This window comes from Oncorhynchus masou, chromosome 16 (assembly GCF_036934945.1).
Source record: "Oncorhynchus masou masou isolate Uvic2021 chromosome 16, UVic_Omas_1.1, whole genome shotgun sequence".
Taxonomy (NCBI): Eukaryota; Metazoa; Chordata; class Actinopteri; order Salmoniformes; family Salmonidae; genus Oncorhynchus; species Oncorhynchus masou.
In genome coordinates, this window is record NC_088227.1 from 7,474,245 (window position 1) to 7,491,380 (window position 17,136).

Sequence of the window (17,136 nt, forward strand, 5' to 3'; positions counted from 1 at the left end):
ACCCAGAAAAAAGCAAATGCCCATTTGTTTTTGCCTCCATGTTTTCAGTGAGAAACAGACATTTGCTGCCACGCGACCCTCTGCGGTGCTTTTGGAACAGCTAGCTGTGTGCGTTACCAAGGGAGAACCCATCCTCCTGGTTGGTGAGACGGGCACGGGCAAGACGTCCACTGTGCAGTACCTGGCTGGACTCACTGGTGAGACACAACACTGCTAGGAAGCTCCTCTCACAGACAACATGGTACAATACGGAAATCCACTAACTACCACCTCTGTTCTCCTCCTGTCCTCGCTCCCTCTCCTCTCTCCAGGACACAGGTTACGGGTGGTGAATATGAACCAGCAGAGCGACACAGCTGATCTGCTAGGAGGGTAAGTGAATTACAATAGAAGACCTAGCAAATCCTTTTCTTATAAGACCGTTTCACCTATACCAGCATATTCAGACTGGGAAAATGCCTGTGTTGGTACTGAGTACGCATATTCTCTTCCCCGATCTGCAGTTATAAACCAGTGGACCACAAGCTGATTCTGCTGCCCCTGCGTGAGGCCTTCGAGGACGTGTTCTCCCAGACGTACTCCCGCAAGCAGAACCTGACCTTCCTGGGCCACGTGCAGACCTGCTTCAGGGGCAAGCGCTGGCCGGACCTGCTCAAGCTCATGGACCACGTCTGCAAGTCGGCCCTCGGCAAGTCGGAGCTGCAGGAGAAGAACAATGGTACCGTCAGACACTTGTTGTCTGTGTCCTAAGTGGCACCCTATTCCTTTGGGGATCTGGTCGAAAGGAGTGCACTATTTCGAGAATAGGGAGCCATTTGGGGAACAACGACAGAAGTACCTTAAACCCCTGTCATCTTGAATAGCTTAGCCTTACTCTCACTGTGACAGCGATGTGAGTGTTGCCTCAGGCTATTCTCAGTGTGTGGTTTTGTTGTGTCTCCTCCAGCTGCCTTACTGCAGGACCAGTGGGAAGCCCTGGCCGTGAGGCTGGCTCAAACCCAGCAGCAGATCAGAGCCTGTGAGACCACACTGGTCTTTGCCTTTGTGGAGGTAATGGCTTACCTAAAGCCTCTCCTTTCTTATATACACACACACACACACATGCTACACATCCCTGTTGCTCACCAACCTGTTATTATGATGCTAAACTCTGTGTGTGTCTATCTTTCCACAGGGGACTCTGGCCCAGGCGGTGAAGAAAGGAGAGTGGATCCTGCTGGATGAGATGAACCTGGCTGCAGCAGAGACCCTGGAGTGTCTGAGTGGCCTGCTGGAGGGCACCGCCGGCTCTCTGGTGCTGCTGGACCGCGGAGACACTGGTGAGGCTCCCACTGCTCGCCATAGCATGTTATGACAATTTATCAAATCACATTGTATTGGTCGCATACATGTGCAGTAATATCTAAAAGAAAAGTCACAACAACTACCTTACACTTGTGTATATAAAGGGATGAATAACAATATGTACATATAAATATATGGATGAGCGATGGCCATGCAGCAAAGGAAAGATGCAGTAGATGGTATAGAGTACAGTATATAAACTCAGCAAAAAAAGACAAGTTCCTTGTTCAGGACCTTGTCTTTCAAAGATAATTTGTAAAAATCCAAATAACTTCACAGATCTTCATCGTAAAGGGGTTAAACACTGTTTCCCATGCTTGTTCAATGAACCATAAACAATTAATGAACATGCACCTGTGGAACGGCCGATAAGCCACTAACAGTTCTTAGACAGTAGGCAATTTAAGCTCACAGTTATGAAAACTTAGGACATTTAAGAGGCCTTTCGACTGACTCTGAAAAACCACCAAAAGAAAGATTATCGGGGTCCCTGCTTATCTGCGTGAACGTGCCTTAGGCATGCTGCAAGGAGGCATGAGGACTGCAGATGTGACCAGGGCAATAAATTGCAATGTCCGTACTGTGAGAAGCCTAAGACAGCCCTACAGGGAGACATGACGGACAGCTGATCATCCTCGCAGTGGCAGACCACGTGTAACAACATCTGCTCAGGATCGAACATCACACCTACGGGACAGGTATGGCTCAGGGGTCCTGTGTGGCTCAGTCGGTAGAGCATGGCGCTTGCAACGCCAAGCGTCGTGGGTTCGTTTCCCGCTAGGGCCACCCATATGTAAAAGTAGTGGCCCCAGCCGACTTGTAAGTCGCTTTGGACAAAAGCGTCTGCTAAATGGGATATATTATATTATATTAGGTACAGGATGGCAAATGGCAGAGCTACACCAGGAACGCACAACCCCTCCATCAGTGCTCAGACTGTCCCCAATAGGCTGAGAGAGGCTGGACTGAGGGCTTGTAGGCCTGTTATAAGGCAGGTCTCACCAGACATCACCGGCAACAACGTTGCCTATGGGCACAAACTCACCGTCTCTGGACCAGACAGGACTGTCAAAAATGTCTCTTCACTGACAGTTTTGTCTCACCAGGGGTGATGGTTGGATTTGCGTTTATCGATGAAGGAATGAGCGTTCCACTGAGGCCTGTACTCTGGAGTGGGATCGATTTGGAGGTGGAGAGTCCGTCATGGTCTGGGGCGGTGTGTCACAGCATCATCGGACTGAGCTTGTTGTCATTGCAGGCAATCTCAACGCTGTGTGTTACAGGGAAGACATCCTCCTCCCTCATGTGGTACCATTCCTGCAGGCTCATCCTGACATGACCTTCCAGCATGATAATGCCACCAGCCATACTACTCGTTCTGTGCATGATTTCCTGCAGGACAGGCGTGTCAGTGTTCTGCCATGGCCAGCGAAGAGCCCGGATCTCAATCCCATTTGGATCGGAGGGGGGGGGGCTAGGGCCTTTCCCCCCAGAAATGTCCGGGAACTTGCAGGTGCCTTGGTGGAAGAGTGGGGTAACATCTCACAGCAAGAACTGGCAAATCTGGTGCAATACTGAGTATCTGGTGTGGCCACCAGCTGCGTTGACTGTTACTTTTGATTTTGACCGCCCCCCCCCCCTTTGTTCAGGGACACATTATTCCATTTCTGTTAGTCACATGTCTTTTTTATTTATTTTAATTTTACCTTTATTTTACTAGGCAAGTCAGTTAAGAACAAATTCTTATTTTCAATGACGGCCTAGGAACAGTGGGATAACTGCCTATTCAGGGGCAGAACGACAGATTTGTACCTTGTCAGCTCGGGATTCGAACTTGCAACCTTTCAGTTACTAGTCCAACGCTCTAACCACTAGGCTACCCTGCCGCCCCTGTCTGTGGAACTTGCTCAGTTTATGTCTCAGTTGTTGAATCTTATGTTCATACAAATATTTACACATGTTAAGTTTGCTGAAAATAAACGCGGGTGACAGTGAGAGGACGTTTCTTTTCTTGTTGTGTTTACATGTGAGATGAGTAATGTAGGGTATGTAAACATTATGTATATCAAATCAAATGTTATTGGTCACATACACATGGTTAGCAGATGTTAATGCGAGTGTAGTGAAATGCTTGTGTTTCTAGTTCCGACCATGCAGTAATATCTAACAACTAATCGAACAATTTCACAACAACTACCTTATACACACAAGTGTAAAGGGATGAAACAAAATACTTCATAGTTTCTTTTTAGTTAGAACGCGAAACGATGCGGCCATCTCTGTCGGCGCCGGATGTATATGTGGATGTAAAGTGTCATTGTTTAAAGTGACTAGCGATACATTTTATTACATCCAATTTGTAATTATTAAAGTGGCTAGAGATTTGAGTCAGTATGTTGGCAACAGCCACTCAATGTTAGTGATGGCTGCTTAACAGTCTGATGGCCTTGAGATGGAAGCTGTTTTTCAGTCTCTCGGTCCCAGCTTTGATGCACCTGTACTGACCTTGCCTTCTGGATGATAGCGGGGTGAACAGGCAGTGGCTCGGGTGGTTGTTGTCCTTGATGATCTTTATGGCCTTCCTGTGACATCGGGTGGTGTAGGTGTCCTGGAGGGCAGGTAGTTTGCCCCCGGTGATGCGTTGTGCAGACCTCACTACCCTCTGGAGAGCCTTACGATTGTGGGCGGAGCAGTTGCCGTACCAGGCGGTGATACAGCCCGACAGGATGCTCTCGATTGTGCATCTGTAAAAGTGTGAGTGCTTTCGGTGACGAGCCAAATTTCTTCAGCCTCCTGAGGTTGAAGAGGCGCTGCTGCGCCTTCTTCACGATGCTGTCTGTGTGAGTGGACCAATTTAGTTTGTCCGTGATGTGTATGCCGAGGAACTTAACTTTCCACCTTCTCCACTACTGTCCCGTCGATGTGGATGGGGGGTGCTCCCACTGCTGTTTCCTGAAGTCCACGATCATCTCCTTTGTTTTGTTGTTATTTTCATGACACCACACTCCGAGGGCCCTCACCTCCCCCCTGTAGGCTGTCTCGTCGTTGTTGGTAATCAAGCCTACCACTGTAGTGTCGTCTGCAAACTTCATGATTGAGTTGCGTGCATGGGTGAACAGGGAGTACAGGAGAGGGCTCAGAACGCACCCTTGTGGGGCCCCAGTGTTGAGGATCAGCGGGTGGAGATGTTGTTACCTACCCTCACCACCTGGGGGCGGCCTGTCAGGAAGTCCAGGACCCAGTTGCACAAGGCTGGGTCAAGACCCAGGGTCTCAAGCTTAATGACGAGTTTGGAGGGTACTATAGGGTTAAATGCTGAGCTGTAATCGATGAACAGCATTCTTGCATAGATATTCCTCTTGTCTAGATGAGTTAGGGCAGTGTGATTGCGATTGCGTCATCTGTGGAGATTTGGGGTGGTAAGCAAAATGGAGTGGGTCTAGGGTGTCATGTAGGGTGGTGATATGATCCTTGACTAGTCTCTCAAAGCACTTCATGATGACGGAAGTGAGTGCTATGGGGCGATAGTCGTTTAGCTCAGTTACCTTAGCTTTCTTATGAACAGAAACAATGGTGGCCCACTTGAAGCATGTGGGCACAGCAGACTGGGATAGGAATTGATTGAATATGTCTGTAAACACACCAGCCAGCTGGTCTGCGCTCTGAGGATGCGGTTAGGGATGCCGTCTGGGCCGGCAGCCTTGCAAGGGTTAAAATGTTTAAATATTTTACTCACGTTGGCCACAGTGAGAGAGAGCCCGCAGGTTTTGGCAGCAGGCCGTGTCAGTGGCACTGTATTGTCTTCAACGCGAGCAAAGAAGTTGTTTAATTTGTCTGGGAGCAAGACGTCGGTGTCCACGACGGGGCTGGTTTTCTTTTTGTAATCCGTGATTGACTGTAGACCCTGCCCTGAGCCGTTGAATTGCGACTCTACTTTGTCTCTATACTGACGCTTAGCTTGTTTGATTGCCTTGCGGAGTGAATAGCTACACTTTTTGTATTCGGTCATGTTTCCGGTTGCCTTACCATGATTAAAAGCAGTGGTTTGCGCTTTCAGTTTTGCGCGAATGCTGCCATCAATCCACGGTTTTTGGTTTGGGGAAGGTTTTAATAGTCACCGTGGGTACAACATCACCGTGCACTTGCTAATAAACTCACTCACGAAGCCTCACAACAACATTGACGTATACGCTGATATCTGGAACATATCCCAGTCCACGTGATCGAAGCAGTCTTGAAGCGTGGAATCCGATTGGTCGGACCAGCGTTGAACAGACCTGAGCACGGTCTGTTCAACACTTTATAACACTATTCTATTACATGTAATAAATTAATATTCTCATGATTTTGGTCATAAAGTTGTTTGTTGATCATGACCTTGGAAATCACTTTGATGCTGACAGAATAAAACTTTTTGCACAGAACCCCTGGTTCGCCATCCAGACTTCCGTCTCTTTGCCTGCATGAACCCAGCGACTGACGTGGGGAAGAGGAACCTGCCCCTGGGCATCAGAAACAGGTGAGAACAAGAGAGAACCAGGCCTGGTGTGGGGCTGAAATGTCTTTAACTTACTGACAACCCTACTAATGGTGGTTTGACTTTGTGACCTTTGTCTTTCCCCAGGTTCACTGAGCTGTACGTGGAAGAGCTGGAGAATGAGGGAGACCTGCTCATCCTGGTAACTGACTACCTGAAAGGATTGAACCCTAATAAAAACGTCATCAACGGCATCATAAGGTCAGGGGTCAGAACACAGACTGTCGTAGCCATCACGTGGCTCACAAAGTCACGTTGAATGTCATGTCATATCGATTGCTGATTTGATTGATTCAATTTATTTTGTTGATGCAGCTTTTATCTGGCGGTGCGTAAGGAGGCTACCTCCAAGCTGGTGGATGGGACAGGACACCATCCCCACTACAGCCTGCGTACCCTCTGCAGGGCGCTGAAGTACGTGGCAGCCAACCCCTGCCACAGCGTCCAGCGCTCTCTCTACGAGGTAGGAGGCCAAAGGCTCTGTCACTGTTGATATCCTTAGTAACATGAACCAGAGGTTCAGACGTCACCAGATTCTCCATTGGTGTCTTTCTCCAGGGCTTCTGTCTGAGTTTCCTCACCCAGCTGGACCGCAGCTCCCATCCCATGGTCCAGAAGCTGGTGTGTCAACACATCATGGGGGGAAACCTCAGGTGTCTAAAGCAGGTAAAACAGCAGTCCCGTACAATGACTAATTAGGTCAGAAGACATTTTATGCGAGTGTTTTTGAACATTTTCAAAGGCACAATCTGGGGTCATTTCAAGTGCTTAATGAATCATGAGTTCAGGATTGAGCCGTGTCTCCTGATCTGTGTGTTTTCCCCCAGCCCATCCCGGAGCCCACTGGGCGACCCTGCATCCAGATGGAAGGCTACTGGGTTTCCCAGGGGGAGATGGAGCCAGCCCTGGACCCCAGCTACATTCTTACCACCTCCGTCAAGCTCAACCTGCGTGACCTGGCCAGGGTGGTGTCAGCCGGGTAGGAAAACCGACCTGCTGCCGTCAAATAACCATTTATTTAGTTGGGCCATTGAAGTTTCTGCGTTGTGATGCGTTTTCATGACACGTCAACGTTCTATGTCAGCCATGTTCTCTCCCCATTTGACATTTACATGGGAGATATTATATAAAAGTCCTATAAAACTGATGACTCTGGAAGAGCCTGTTCATTCATAGTAGCCGCTATCTGGCTGCTGTATTCAGGGTTGATTCTGTTTCTTTAAAGGGAAATTGTGTTGTCGACCGGAGCGTCACACGTGCTGTTGTTAGCGGAATATTAGTTGCGTCATCACTCGCTGCTGCCATAAAGACGACGTGGCTGGTTTTCGCACGTTGTCGCGTGTTTCCATGCCCGCGCCACACCGTCCTTGAAGTACTTGATTGTTTCTCGGCCCTTCATTAATTCCGTCCTCTCTGGGCACGTGGGTTTGCATTCCAAATGGCACCCTGTTCCCTACGGAGTGCACTACATCTGACCAAACCCCTGTACGCCATTTGGGACACGGCCATGACCGCTACTCTCGAGGCCGGGGGGGGGGGAACAATCATCTCCCCTTCCAAGAATTGCACAGTGGGACACCGCTACAAACAGACGGTGACCAAGCGCCAGTAGAAAGTGTTGTGTTTATGTATTTCTGTTTGTCCTTCAGGAGCCACCCGGTCCTGATCCAAGGAGAGACCTCGGTGGGCAAGACCAGCCTGGTCAGGTGGATAGCAGCCGCCACGGGGAACCAGTGTGTGCGGATCAACAACCACGAGCACACAGACATCCAGGAGTACATCGGCTGCTACTCCTCTGGCGGCAGGGGCCAGCTGGTCTTCAAAGAGGGTACGGCCAGTTCTACACTGTAGCCCTGCAGTGTCTCACACGGCCTGTAGTAAACACTCTGTTCATGAGTACGGTGTCATGTCTTGTGCCTCTGTGTATTCTTCCCCTATAGGCGTTCTGATTGACGCCATGAGAAAGGGCTACTGGATCATTTTAGATGAGTTGAACTTGGCCCCTACAGACGTGCTGGAGGCCCTGAACAGACTGCTGGACGACAACAGGGAGCTGTTTGTCGCAGAGACACAGGAGGTGGTCAAAGCTCACCCCCGATTCATGCTGTTCGCTACCCAGAATCCTCCTGGTTTCTACGGAGGCAGAAAGGTACGCGTCACTCAGGCCATAGTGGGATATTAAGATTCAATTGGAATAGTGTAGTTTGGTTATTTCAAGAAGGCACACAGATTTTCTCACTGAGTACGATGTTATCTCTCCCTTAAGAGAGCCAGAGCGTGATAGTGGTAGCAGTGTTAATTTCATTCATTCCGATTATACACATCGCCAGGCGACTGTCTTGCTTCCCCGTAGCTAACCAGTCACCGCCAGCCTTCTAGTTAACTACCCTTTGCCGGGTTAAGAAACACAAGCTGCTTTACAAAATTCAAAACCGATATCAGCATTGAGTTTAATAGTAAAACAACAGTGTAGCTCTGTGTTTCCCTCCCTTGAGTATAGAAAAGTAGGCGGTCTTTGAATTTGTAGTCTTGTAACCCTCCCACTTTCCCCACTGAATTTCATAGCCAGGATATGCAGCCAAATCTCCCTCTGTTCCTCAGAGAAAACATCTTGATTCTCGTCCTTACCATTCAAAAGATATGACTCATAATACCGGCGCTACTTTTCTTTTTTAGTCCTTCTATCGTTCATAAAGCATATCGTGGGCCATTCTGAAAACTAGGCTACTAGCGGACTCGGAACGTTAACCATTTGTTTAGGCTACGCCCGGTTCAGTCTTGTTACCTCATTAGCTAGGAATACCTAACAACCCAAGGCGCGTTCAGCAGGACGCAACGTTTTGGAATGTTCAGGTAGCATATTTCTTTCTGACATGTTGAATACGGAACAACTTTGGCTCTATTCATGGGATTTTGCAAAGAACGTGGCCCTGGTAACATGACCAGTAGCCTACACAGAAAGAAAGGAAAAGGGATAACAAGAAATGTATTGACTAAATCCCTCGAGCCAATTCACTATATCTGACTGGGTAAATCACTTTATGTTGAGCACTTGGTCCAGGACTCGAGCACTGGGACTTGGACTTCAGAGATGGGGACTCGTGACTCGACCGACTGTTGGTGACTCAGGGGACACACTTGCTCTCACTCTGCGCTTCTGTGTGTCCCTGTTTGTTTTGTATGTGATGTGCGGTATCTAAGCTGAATATATCATTCTTATATATGTTAGTCATTATTTCTTCTGTTGGGAAGAGAATAGAATGTTATGCAGAAAAGTATTGGTTGGACAAGGTTATGTATGTTTGTGCACATGGAATAACTAGACTAAATCATTATTGAAACATGATATTTTAGTCCGAATGATGTAAGACTGGGTGAAATCTAAAAAAAATAAAAATAAGTGTCAGAAACAAACTCTGCGGTGTAGTTTGACAGGCCGAGTCTCATCGATTGCAATGTAATCTTAACCCCCGTCAGGTGCTGTCCAGGGCCTTCAGGAATCGTTTTGTGGAGCTTCACTTTGACGAGTTGCCCAGTGACGAGCTAGAGACCATCCTCCAGCAGAGATGTAGCCTTCCTCCGTCCTACTGCTCCAAGCTGGTCAAGGTCATGCAGGATCTCCAGGTGAGTGTCACATATTTGAGCCTCCCTTTCACATGCTAACTCATTGCTTTGGGCGGTAAGTTAATGCTGTTGTGTGTGTGTGTGTGTGTGTAGTCTCTTCGCAGGGGATCCACAGTGTTTGCTGGGAAACATGGCTTCATCACCCTGAGAGATCTGTTCCGCTGGGCTGACCGCTATCGGCTGGAGGAGCAGACGGACGCCTCTCGCGATTGGCTGCAGCATTTAGCTGATGATGGTAACTTGGTATCTTACGCAAAAGGCACATTTTTGTTTTTTTGTCTCTTGCTTTTTCCGTGCTCTTTTTTTTAAATATCTTTTTTTATTTGATTGTGTCGATGACATCCACTTCATATAATGTAATCAAACCCTGTCTCTCTCTCTCCCAGGGTTCATGCTGCTGGCTGGGCGAGTGAGGAAGCCAGAGGAGGCCGCTACCATCCAGTCTATCCTGGAGAAACACTTCAAGAGGACGTTGAACCCTGACAACCTGTTCTCAGAGGAGCAGCTCACCACGCAGTTTAGTGAGTGGAGCAGAGCCTGGTTCACACAGACAACAATTGAACTACAACCCAACTGAGTGCATGACCCTGTTCGTTCACAGACAATTCCTATTGGAGGAGAGTGTCAACGACACAGGAAAGCATTCGACTAAAGCTATAATGTCAAAAGTGCAGAATGTGGTGTGGAGAATGTTCAATACAATGCACTCACAGGACATTCAATGTAAGAGTAACCACAGATTACCCGCGGTTGTACGTACTCAATATGTACTTCAGATGTTGAGAACACGAGGTGTCACTGTTGTCCATTATTTGGGGACAATAGTGTGTGAACATGAATATTGAGTGTGAAGTGGATGGAATGTATGTCACGTGGCGTTGTCCGTCTCAACTGGAATGACATTACGCACCTCCCTTTGCGTAACGTACTCAAATGATTTCCATCAAGTTTAGCCCGGCCATTTTTATAGGTCAGCGTGTCCAAAGAATTAATCTGGGTTATTGTGATTGGCAGGTCCGTCCGTGGACAGCATCGCGGGAGTGCCCGAGGAGTTCCGTCACGTGGTGTGGACGCGGGGGATGAGGAGACTGGCCGTGCTGGTGGGACGGGCCCTGCGCTTCGGGGAGTCTGTTCTATTGGTTGGAGACACTGGGTACGATTCATACGGAGTCCCTGATTGTCCATTTTGAATTAGAAATATAATTTCCAAAGCGAACATGGTAAAGTGAACGGCTCAGTAGTACCTACAGAATGACAAATCTCTGTGTCTACTTACCCGGAAGCCACTACATTAAAGTATTAGCCTCCAGAATGACAGATCAGTTAGAACGTACGTTCCCCCCCCTCCAGGTGCGGTAAGACCACCATCTGCCAGCTCTTTGCTGCGCTGGCTGGACAGAAGTTCTTCTCCCTCAACTGTCACCTGCACATGGAGACGTCTGACTTCCTGGGCGGCCTGCGTCCTGTCAGACACACTGGGACACAGCAGGTAGATGGATACCACACTGATATTGGGCACAATCTAAATGGAACTATGAGCGTATAAGTCTTAATGGAGCCGTCATAAACTCTTCATAAGGCATTTTTATCTTACTGAGGTCAAACAATAAATTCAATAAAATGATGCTGTATGGGTAAAGATCATGCAGTCACAAATGATAATGCAACAGATAATGCAGTCCCACTGATCCCCTCCCGTCGTTGTGCGTTGGTACAGGCGGACGCTGAGGACGGCAGGTTGTTTGAGTGGCACGACGGGCCCCTGGTCCTGGCCATGCGAGAGGGAGGGGTGTTCCTCATGGACGAGATCTCCCTGGCTGACGACTCTGTGTTGGAGAGACTCAACAGGTACACACCCTGACTATGCTCCAATATTGGCACTGGTATACGACTTAGGATCCTTCCCCGATACATGACTTCATTCTAAATGGAATGCTAGTGTGGATATGGGAATAGGGCCACTTCCTCACGAGAATTAGCGTATAGCACTTCATTAGACGGCATTGACCTCTAAGCTCTGACCCTGCTCTCTGATTGGCTCAGTGTCCTAGAGACGGAGAAGTCTCTTGTGCTGGCAGAGAAGGGAAGTGACGATGACGATGACGTGGAGGTGATTGCAGCAGGGCAGAACTTCCGCCTGGTAGCCACAATGAACCCTGGGGGAGACTTCGGGAAGAAGGAGGTGAACAGTCTATATTCTATTATTTTCTAACTCTGTCTCTAAAGGACCACAAGCACGTTTGTTTGTTAGGTGGATGATCAGTCCAACTTGTTAACATTTCTCTGCGTGTGTCCAGCTCTCACCTGCGCTGAGGAACAGGTTCACGGAGATCTGGTGCCCCCAGAGTAACAGCCGCAGTGACCTGGTGCAGATCATCCAGCACAACCTGAGGACTGGCCTCTCATTGGACGATAGCGACCACCAAGGTACTCCTCTCCTCCACACGCCACAGACATAATACAGCTATTCATCTAGGAGTAGCATTTGATAGTCTAGAATAGTCTGACTGCACATTTTATATAGTCTTCTCCAGTTTTGGTCGTGCTTTGCTTCAAATGTGTTGCACCCTCTGTGTTAATTTGGCACCAGTACTTTCAATATCCATTTTACTTCCTTTTTGTGGCCATCTCTCACCGTGACCCTTTGACCCCCAACCCAGGAGGACACATCGCCGAGCTCATGCTGGACTTCATCGACTGGCTGACCAACCAGGACTTTGGGCGGCGCTGCGTGGTCAGCGTCAGGGACATCCTGTCCTGGGTCAACTTCCTCAACCTGGTGTGTGAGCGCGACGCCGACGGCTTCATGACCATGGGGGAAGAGGGCGAGGAGGAGGCCGAGTGGGACCTCCGGCTGGACACGGTCACTGCCTTCATCCACGCAGCGTGCCTGGTCTACGTGGACGGCATCGGCTCAGGTCAGACACTGAGACACAGACTGTTGTTGGTGTGTGGGATTACAACAGCAAATGATCTGTTTTGCTTATGTGTGGCTAGAATACACAGCACGTGGAAGACGCTGGCTGCTGTTGTGAGAGGCTTAGTAACTACTAGAATCGTTTAATCACGCGACCCCTCCTATGGTGTCACAGGGACCACGGCGTCTGCTGCGGAGAACGCCCTGGTGGCGCGCAGGGCCTGTCTGAGCTTCCTGAGTACCAAACTGGCTGGGATCACCAAGCTGGACCAGGAGATGCTAGACGCGCTGAGGGTCTACGACACCAGCCTGTCCAGGGAGCCCCATTGGGGGGACGACTTCTTTGGCATCGACCCCTTCTACATCCCCTCAGGTGTGGGACGCTTTGATCCTAGACGAGAGCATGGGCCCATTGGTCAAAAGTGGTACACTATATAGGGTGCCATAGGAAGCAAGACTGGAGCGTGTGGTTTAATGGATCTGTTTTTGTAAAAAAAAACATCCTTCAGTTTGTGTCGTTGGTGTTGAATGTGTTGAACCTTTTTTCATCGATTTGTTTCCTTTTTCCATCCGTTTTTTTTTTTCGTCCTTTGATTCTGATCAGGCCCGGAGAGGGAAAGCAGGAGCCTGACTGACTATGCCATAGCCGCAGGCACCACAGCGGTCAACGCCCAGAGGCTCCTACGGGCCCTGAAGCTGCAGAGACCCGTGCTGCTGGAGGGTTCCCCTGGAGTGGGCAAGACCAGCCTGGTGGCCGCCCTGGCAAAGGCTTCTGGGAACCACCTGGTCAGGATCAACCTCTCTGAGCAGACTGTAAGACACTGTACACTAACTTTCACTGGGGCTCTTGTGTTAATATAGAAGGCTTTACTATTATGCCAATTTCAAATGTTACTTGAAAGTTTCTGGATTCATATTTTGTATATGTGTGTACTATATAGTATTATTATGTCATTTCTGAACCTTCAACTTCAGGTACATGTTGTTGTTGTATCGTTGTACTGGTATAAATTCACAAGATTGTGGAATTAAATGAGCAAGGAATTAACAACACAGTAAAGGACAAGTGGAAGCACTTTTAAAACCTATGTACGATGTCATATCCTTTCTGGACAGGATGTGACAGACCTGTTTGGGACCGACCTGCCTGTGGAGGGAGGAAAAGGGGGAGAGTTTGCATGGCGGGATGGCCCTCTCCTGGCTGGACTGAAGTCTGGACACTGGATTGTCCTGGATGAGGTGGGGGGGCTCTCACTGTTTTTTATTTTTTATTAACTCCCCAGCAAATAGACATTTGTATAAACTTACTTGAATTTGTGTTGTTTTAGGTGATATAAATTAGATGTTTCGGAGAAGAATGCGATTTTATGAACACGTCTATTTTTCTGTGTAGTTGAACTTGGCATCACAGTCGGTCCTGGAGGGGTTAAACGCCTGCTTTGACCACCGTGCTGAGATCTACATTCCAGAGCTGGGCATGAGCTTCCAGGTACAACACCAGAAGACCAAGATCTTTGGCTGCCAGAACCCCTTCACTCAAGGAGGGGGGCGCAAGGGCCTGCCCAAATCCTTCCTCAACAGATTCACGCAGGTAAGTGATTAAGAGCCAGTGTTTTAGATATATGTAATGATACGTTGAATAAATATTATGGTTGATTTGAATATATTTGAGTCATTTGGGGGGAAAATCAACAGACATTTCACCTGTTTTCTCAGGTGTTTGTGGATCACCTGACCAGTGACGACATGGAATTCATAGGAGACTCCATCTTCCCGAACATTGATAATAAGATCATCTCTAAAATGGTGCAGTTCAACAACCGGGTAGGTAGAGCAGTCCTGTTACACTGACTCCCCCTTCAGCCCTTTTCAACGTTTTGTTTTTCTGGCTCTCTGTGACCGTTGGGGAGGTGACATATTTGACCTCACAGCCAAGGACAATGCCCGCCAGCCTGTAGAGCTGCGGCCGATGTTCCTCACATTTAGTGCCATTTAGTGCAAAGTGACCAAAAAACACGTTGTCCTTGTCAAATCGGTCACGATAGTCCTTCTGATTTATGTTGAGGACTTGTTTGAGAGAGAATCAATTCTGTTTTTGTCTTTTCCACCTGTAATGTCATGAAATGACTGAGGCCCCGCCCCATTTCTTAGTTGGCCACCATATTTCTCCTAATCCTTTTTTGGCTGTCTTAAACGCCATTTTGTCTAGCCACTCATATTCCTTAACTCTGTTCCCCTAAAAAAGATTTCTGTTTTTAATGGACTGAGTTGTATTGCATTCTTATTTTCTCACAGCTGGTCCATGAGGTGTCTGTGGAGAGGAAGTGGGGTCAGAGAGGAGGCCCCTGGGAGTTCAACCTGCGTGACATGTTCCGCTGGTGTCAGCTGATGCAGGCCGACCAATCGCCAGGGTTCTTCAACCCGGGTCAGCATGTGGGGTTGGTGTACGCTGATAGGATGAGGACCGAGGCAGACAAAGCCCAGGTATGTAGACTACAACTCCTGTACATCTGTAGAACCTTTACTCAGTGGGTTTGTGTTCAAACTTCCTTTTTTATTTATTTTCTATCACTTGACGTGTTTTGCGTCTTCAGGTGCTGTCTGTGTTCAGGAAGGTGTTTGGTGAGGACTTCGAGCCCTACACCGGATCAAGACAATTCCACATCACTCCACTCAATCTGCAGGTCAGTCATGTTGCAAACTCCATCCAATTTTCGGTTGAAAGATATTAATATTATTATTGAAAGGTATTATCAAGAAATGTTTTGATTGTACTGATAAAATGGTGTCATTCAGAGCTAATTATCGAGACAGTGAATTGGCCCTTCTTCTCTGTCCCCCGCCTCTCTCCCTCTCGTCCAGGTGGGCTTCTCTGTGCTCCAGCGTAGCGGAGGTGCACCTGTGGCCCTGGACCCTCCTCTGTCCATCACCCACCAGGCGCTGCGGCCCCTGGAGTCCCTGATGAAGTGTGTGGAGATGGGCTGGATGGCGATGCTGGTGGGCCCCACGGCCAGCGGGAAGACCAGCCTGGTGCGCCTCCTGGCCCTGCTCACCGGACACCGCCTCCGCGTCATGGCCATGAACAGCGCCATGGACACCACCGAGCTGCTGGGAGGGTTCGAGCAGGTAGCCAATCACAGAGAGACTTTTGAGAGGATCCGTTTAAGCAAGGCGATGAGCAGATTATGTGATCAAGACACCTAATGAGTAGTAATTAGGAACACAAGGTGATTTGTAGATCAGTGATTCCGTGCAGTCCGACTGCAATTTAGTCAAACACGCACACTATACACGCTTCTTTGTAGGGCCAAGTTCTTTGTAGAGTTTGTGAGCTCTTAGTATTGAGTGTTGAGTTATAGTGTTGGTTGAGTTGGGATTGCAGCACGGGTCGGGTCGGCTTCCGTTTTCCTTCCCGGAGTGCCGAGTTGGGTCCGTTCTCTTTCCAGGTGGACATCGTGCGGCCCTGGCAGCAAGTGCTGGAGAACGTGGACTACATCGTCGCCATGGTGACGCGGCGGGGCCTGATGTCGCTGGACGGGGCCGGGGTGCAGGACACCGAGTTCCTGTTGAAGACCTGGAGCCTGTTCTACCGCTGGCTGAAGGAGGAGGGGCTGGAGAGGACCGGTGGGGCGGTGACCTCGGAGGCGCTCAACAAACTGGAGGTCATCATCCTCCTGCTGCAGAAGCTCAACACCAAACTCAAGGTGTTCACAGGTACCGGTATATTTGTGCACTTTATTTTGATTGAAGAACACAAACGGGCAGGAAGGGACAAGTGCATCTCCCTCCAGGTCATGTCAGAACCAGGCAGCTCCCTCTGGAACAGACGATCATTATCATGATGACTGAGTAGTTGATTAATGAAATGTTTGACGCAAGTAGTAAAGAAGGACGACACTGGGTCGTTGTACACTGGGTCGTTGTACACTGGGTCGTTGTACACAGGGGCTGTGGGGAAACTCACCATAGCATTTTGCTCACGGCACATATCGTTGCTCGAGGAAATTATCTACCCGTCTTCATGTGATAAACTCTGGTTGAGTAGTGTAAACTCTGTTCTGTGTCCCCACCCTCTCTCTCCAGACATGTCCAAGCTGCAGATGGACTTCACCCTGCTGAAGGAGCGTCTGGCCCAGCTGCAGGACGGCTGGAGTAACGGAGGCTTCGAGTGGCTGGACGGCATGCTGGTGCAGGCCCTGCAGGCTGGGGATTGGCTGCTCATGGACAACGTCAACTTCTGCAGGTGAGAAATGGCCTGCATCTGAAATGATCACATTGAAGGAAAAGATACTGTTATATTTACAGGGAGTTCCTGAACCCCTTGGTTTGAGTTGACCCTTGGTTTGAGTTGATCCTTGGTTTGTGTTGACCCTTGGTTTGAGTTGACCCTTGGTTTGAGTTGATCCTTGGTTTGTGTTGACCCTTGGTTTGAGTTGATCCTTGGTTTGTGTTGATCCTTGGTTTGAGTTGACCCTTGGTTTGTGTTGATCCTTGGTTTGTGTTGACCCTTGGTTTGAGTTGATCCTTGGTTTGTGTTGATCCTTGGTTTGAGTTGACCCTTGGTTTGTGTTGACCCTTGGTTTGAGTTGACCCTTGGTTTGTGTTGACCCTTGGTTTGTGTTGACCCTTGGTTTGAGTTGATCCTTGGTTTGTGTTGACCCTTGGTTTGAGTTGATCCTTGGTTTGTGTTGATCCTTGGTTTGAGTTGACCCTT

General features: G+C 48.7%; 1 protein-coding gene across 2 annotated transcripts in view; it reads left to right on the top strand.

The window, feature by feature from the left end:
* The window catches only part of LOC135557393 (midasin-like), a 54,504-nt gene that overhangs the window by 11,788 nt on the left and 25,580 nt on the right, over positions 1-17,136 (top strand). For both annotated transcript variants that reach the window (XM_064990616.1, XM_064990617.1), the window contains exons 14-44: positions 49-197; positions 312-372; positions 504-718; positions 947-1,050; positions 1,175-1,319; positions 5,767-5,863; positions 5,969-6,082; positions 6,197-6,344; positions 6,440-6,547; positions 6,709-6,860; positions 7,531-7,709; positions 7,822-8,030; positions 9,359-9,505; positions 9,599-9,740; positions 9,892-10,026; positions 10,520-10,658; positions 10,856-10,994; positions 11,223-11,353; positions 11,549-11,687; positions 11,803-11,932; positions 12,166-12,423; positions 12,598-12,795; positions 13,027-13,235; positions 13,539-13,661; positions 13,816-14,013; positions 14,139-14,246; positions 14,718-14,906; positions 15,017-15,106; positions 15,285-15,548; positions 15,869-16,136; positions 16,506-16,665. In XM_064990616.1, the coding sequence (XP_064846688.1) occupies positions 49-197; positions 312-372; positions 504-718; positions 947-1,050; positions 1,175-1,319; positions 5,767-5,863; positions 5,969-6,082; positions 6,197-6,344; positions 6,440-6,547; positions 6,709-6,860; positions 7,531-7,709; positions 7,822-8,030; positions 9,359-9,505; positions 9,599-9,740; positions 9,892-10,026; positions 10,520-10,658; positions 10,856-10,994; positions 11,223-11,353; positions 11,549-11,687; positions 11,803-11,932; positions 12,166-12,423; positions 12,598-12,795; positions 13,027-13,235; positions 13,539-13,661; positions 13,816-14,013; positions 14,139-14,246; positions 14,718-14,906; positions 15,017-15,106; positions 15,285-15,548; positions 15,869-16,136; positions 16,506-16,665 (4,848 nt within the window). The remainder of the gene's footprint in view (positions 1-48; positions 198-311; positions 373-503; positions 719-946; positions 1,051-1,174; positions 1,320-5,766; positions 5,864-5,968; positions 6,083-6,196; positions 6,345-6,439; positions 6,548-6,708; positions 6,861-7,530; positions 7,710-7,821; positions 8,031-9,358; positions 9,506-9,598; positions 9,741-9,891; positions 10,027-10,519; positions 10,659-10,855; positions 10,995-11,222; positions 11,354-11,548; positions 11,688-11,802; positions 11,933-12,165; positions 12,424-12,597; positions 12,796-13,026; positions 13,236-13,538; positions 13,662-13,815; positions 14,014-14,138; positions 14,247-14,717; positions 14,907-15,016; positions 15,107-15,284; positions 15,549-15,868; positions 16,137-16,505; positions 16,666-17,136) is intronic.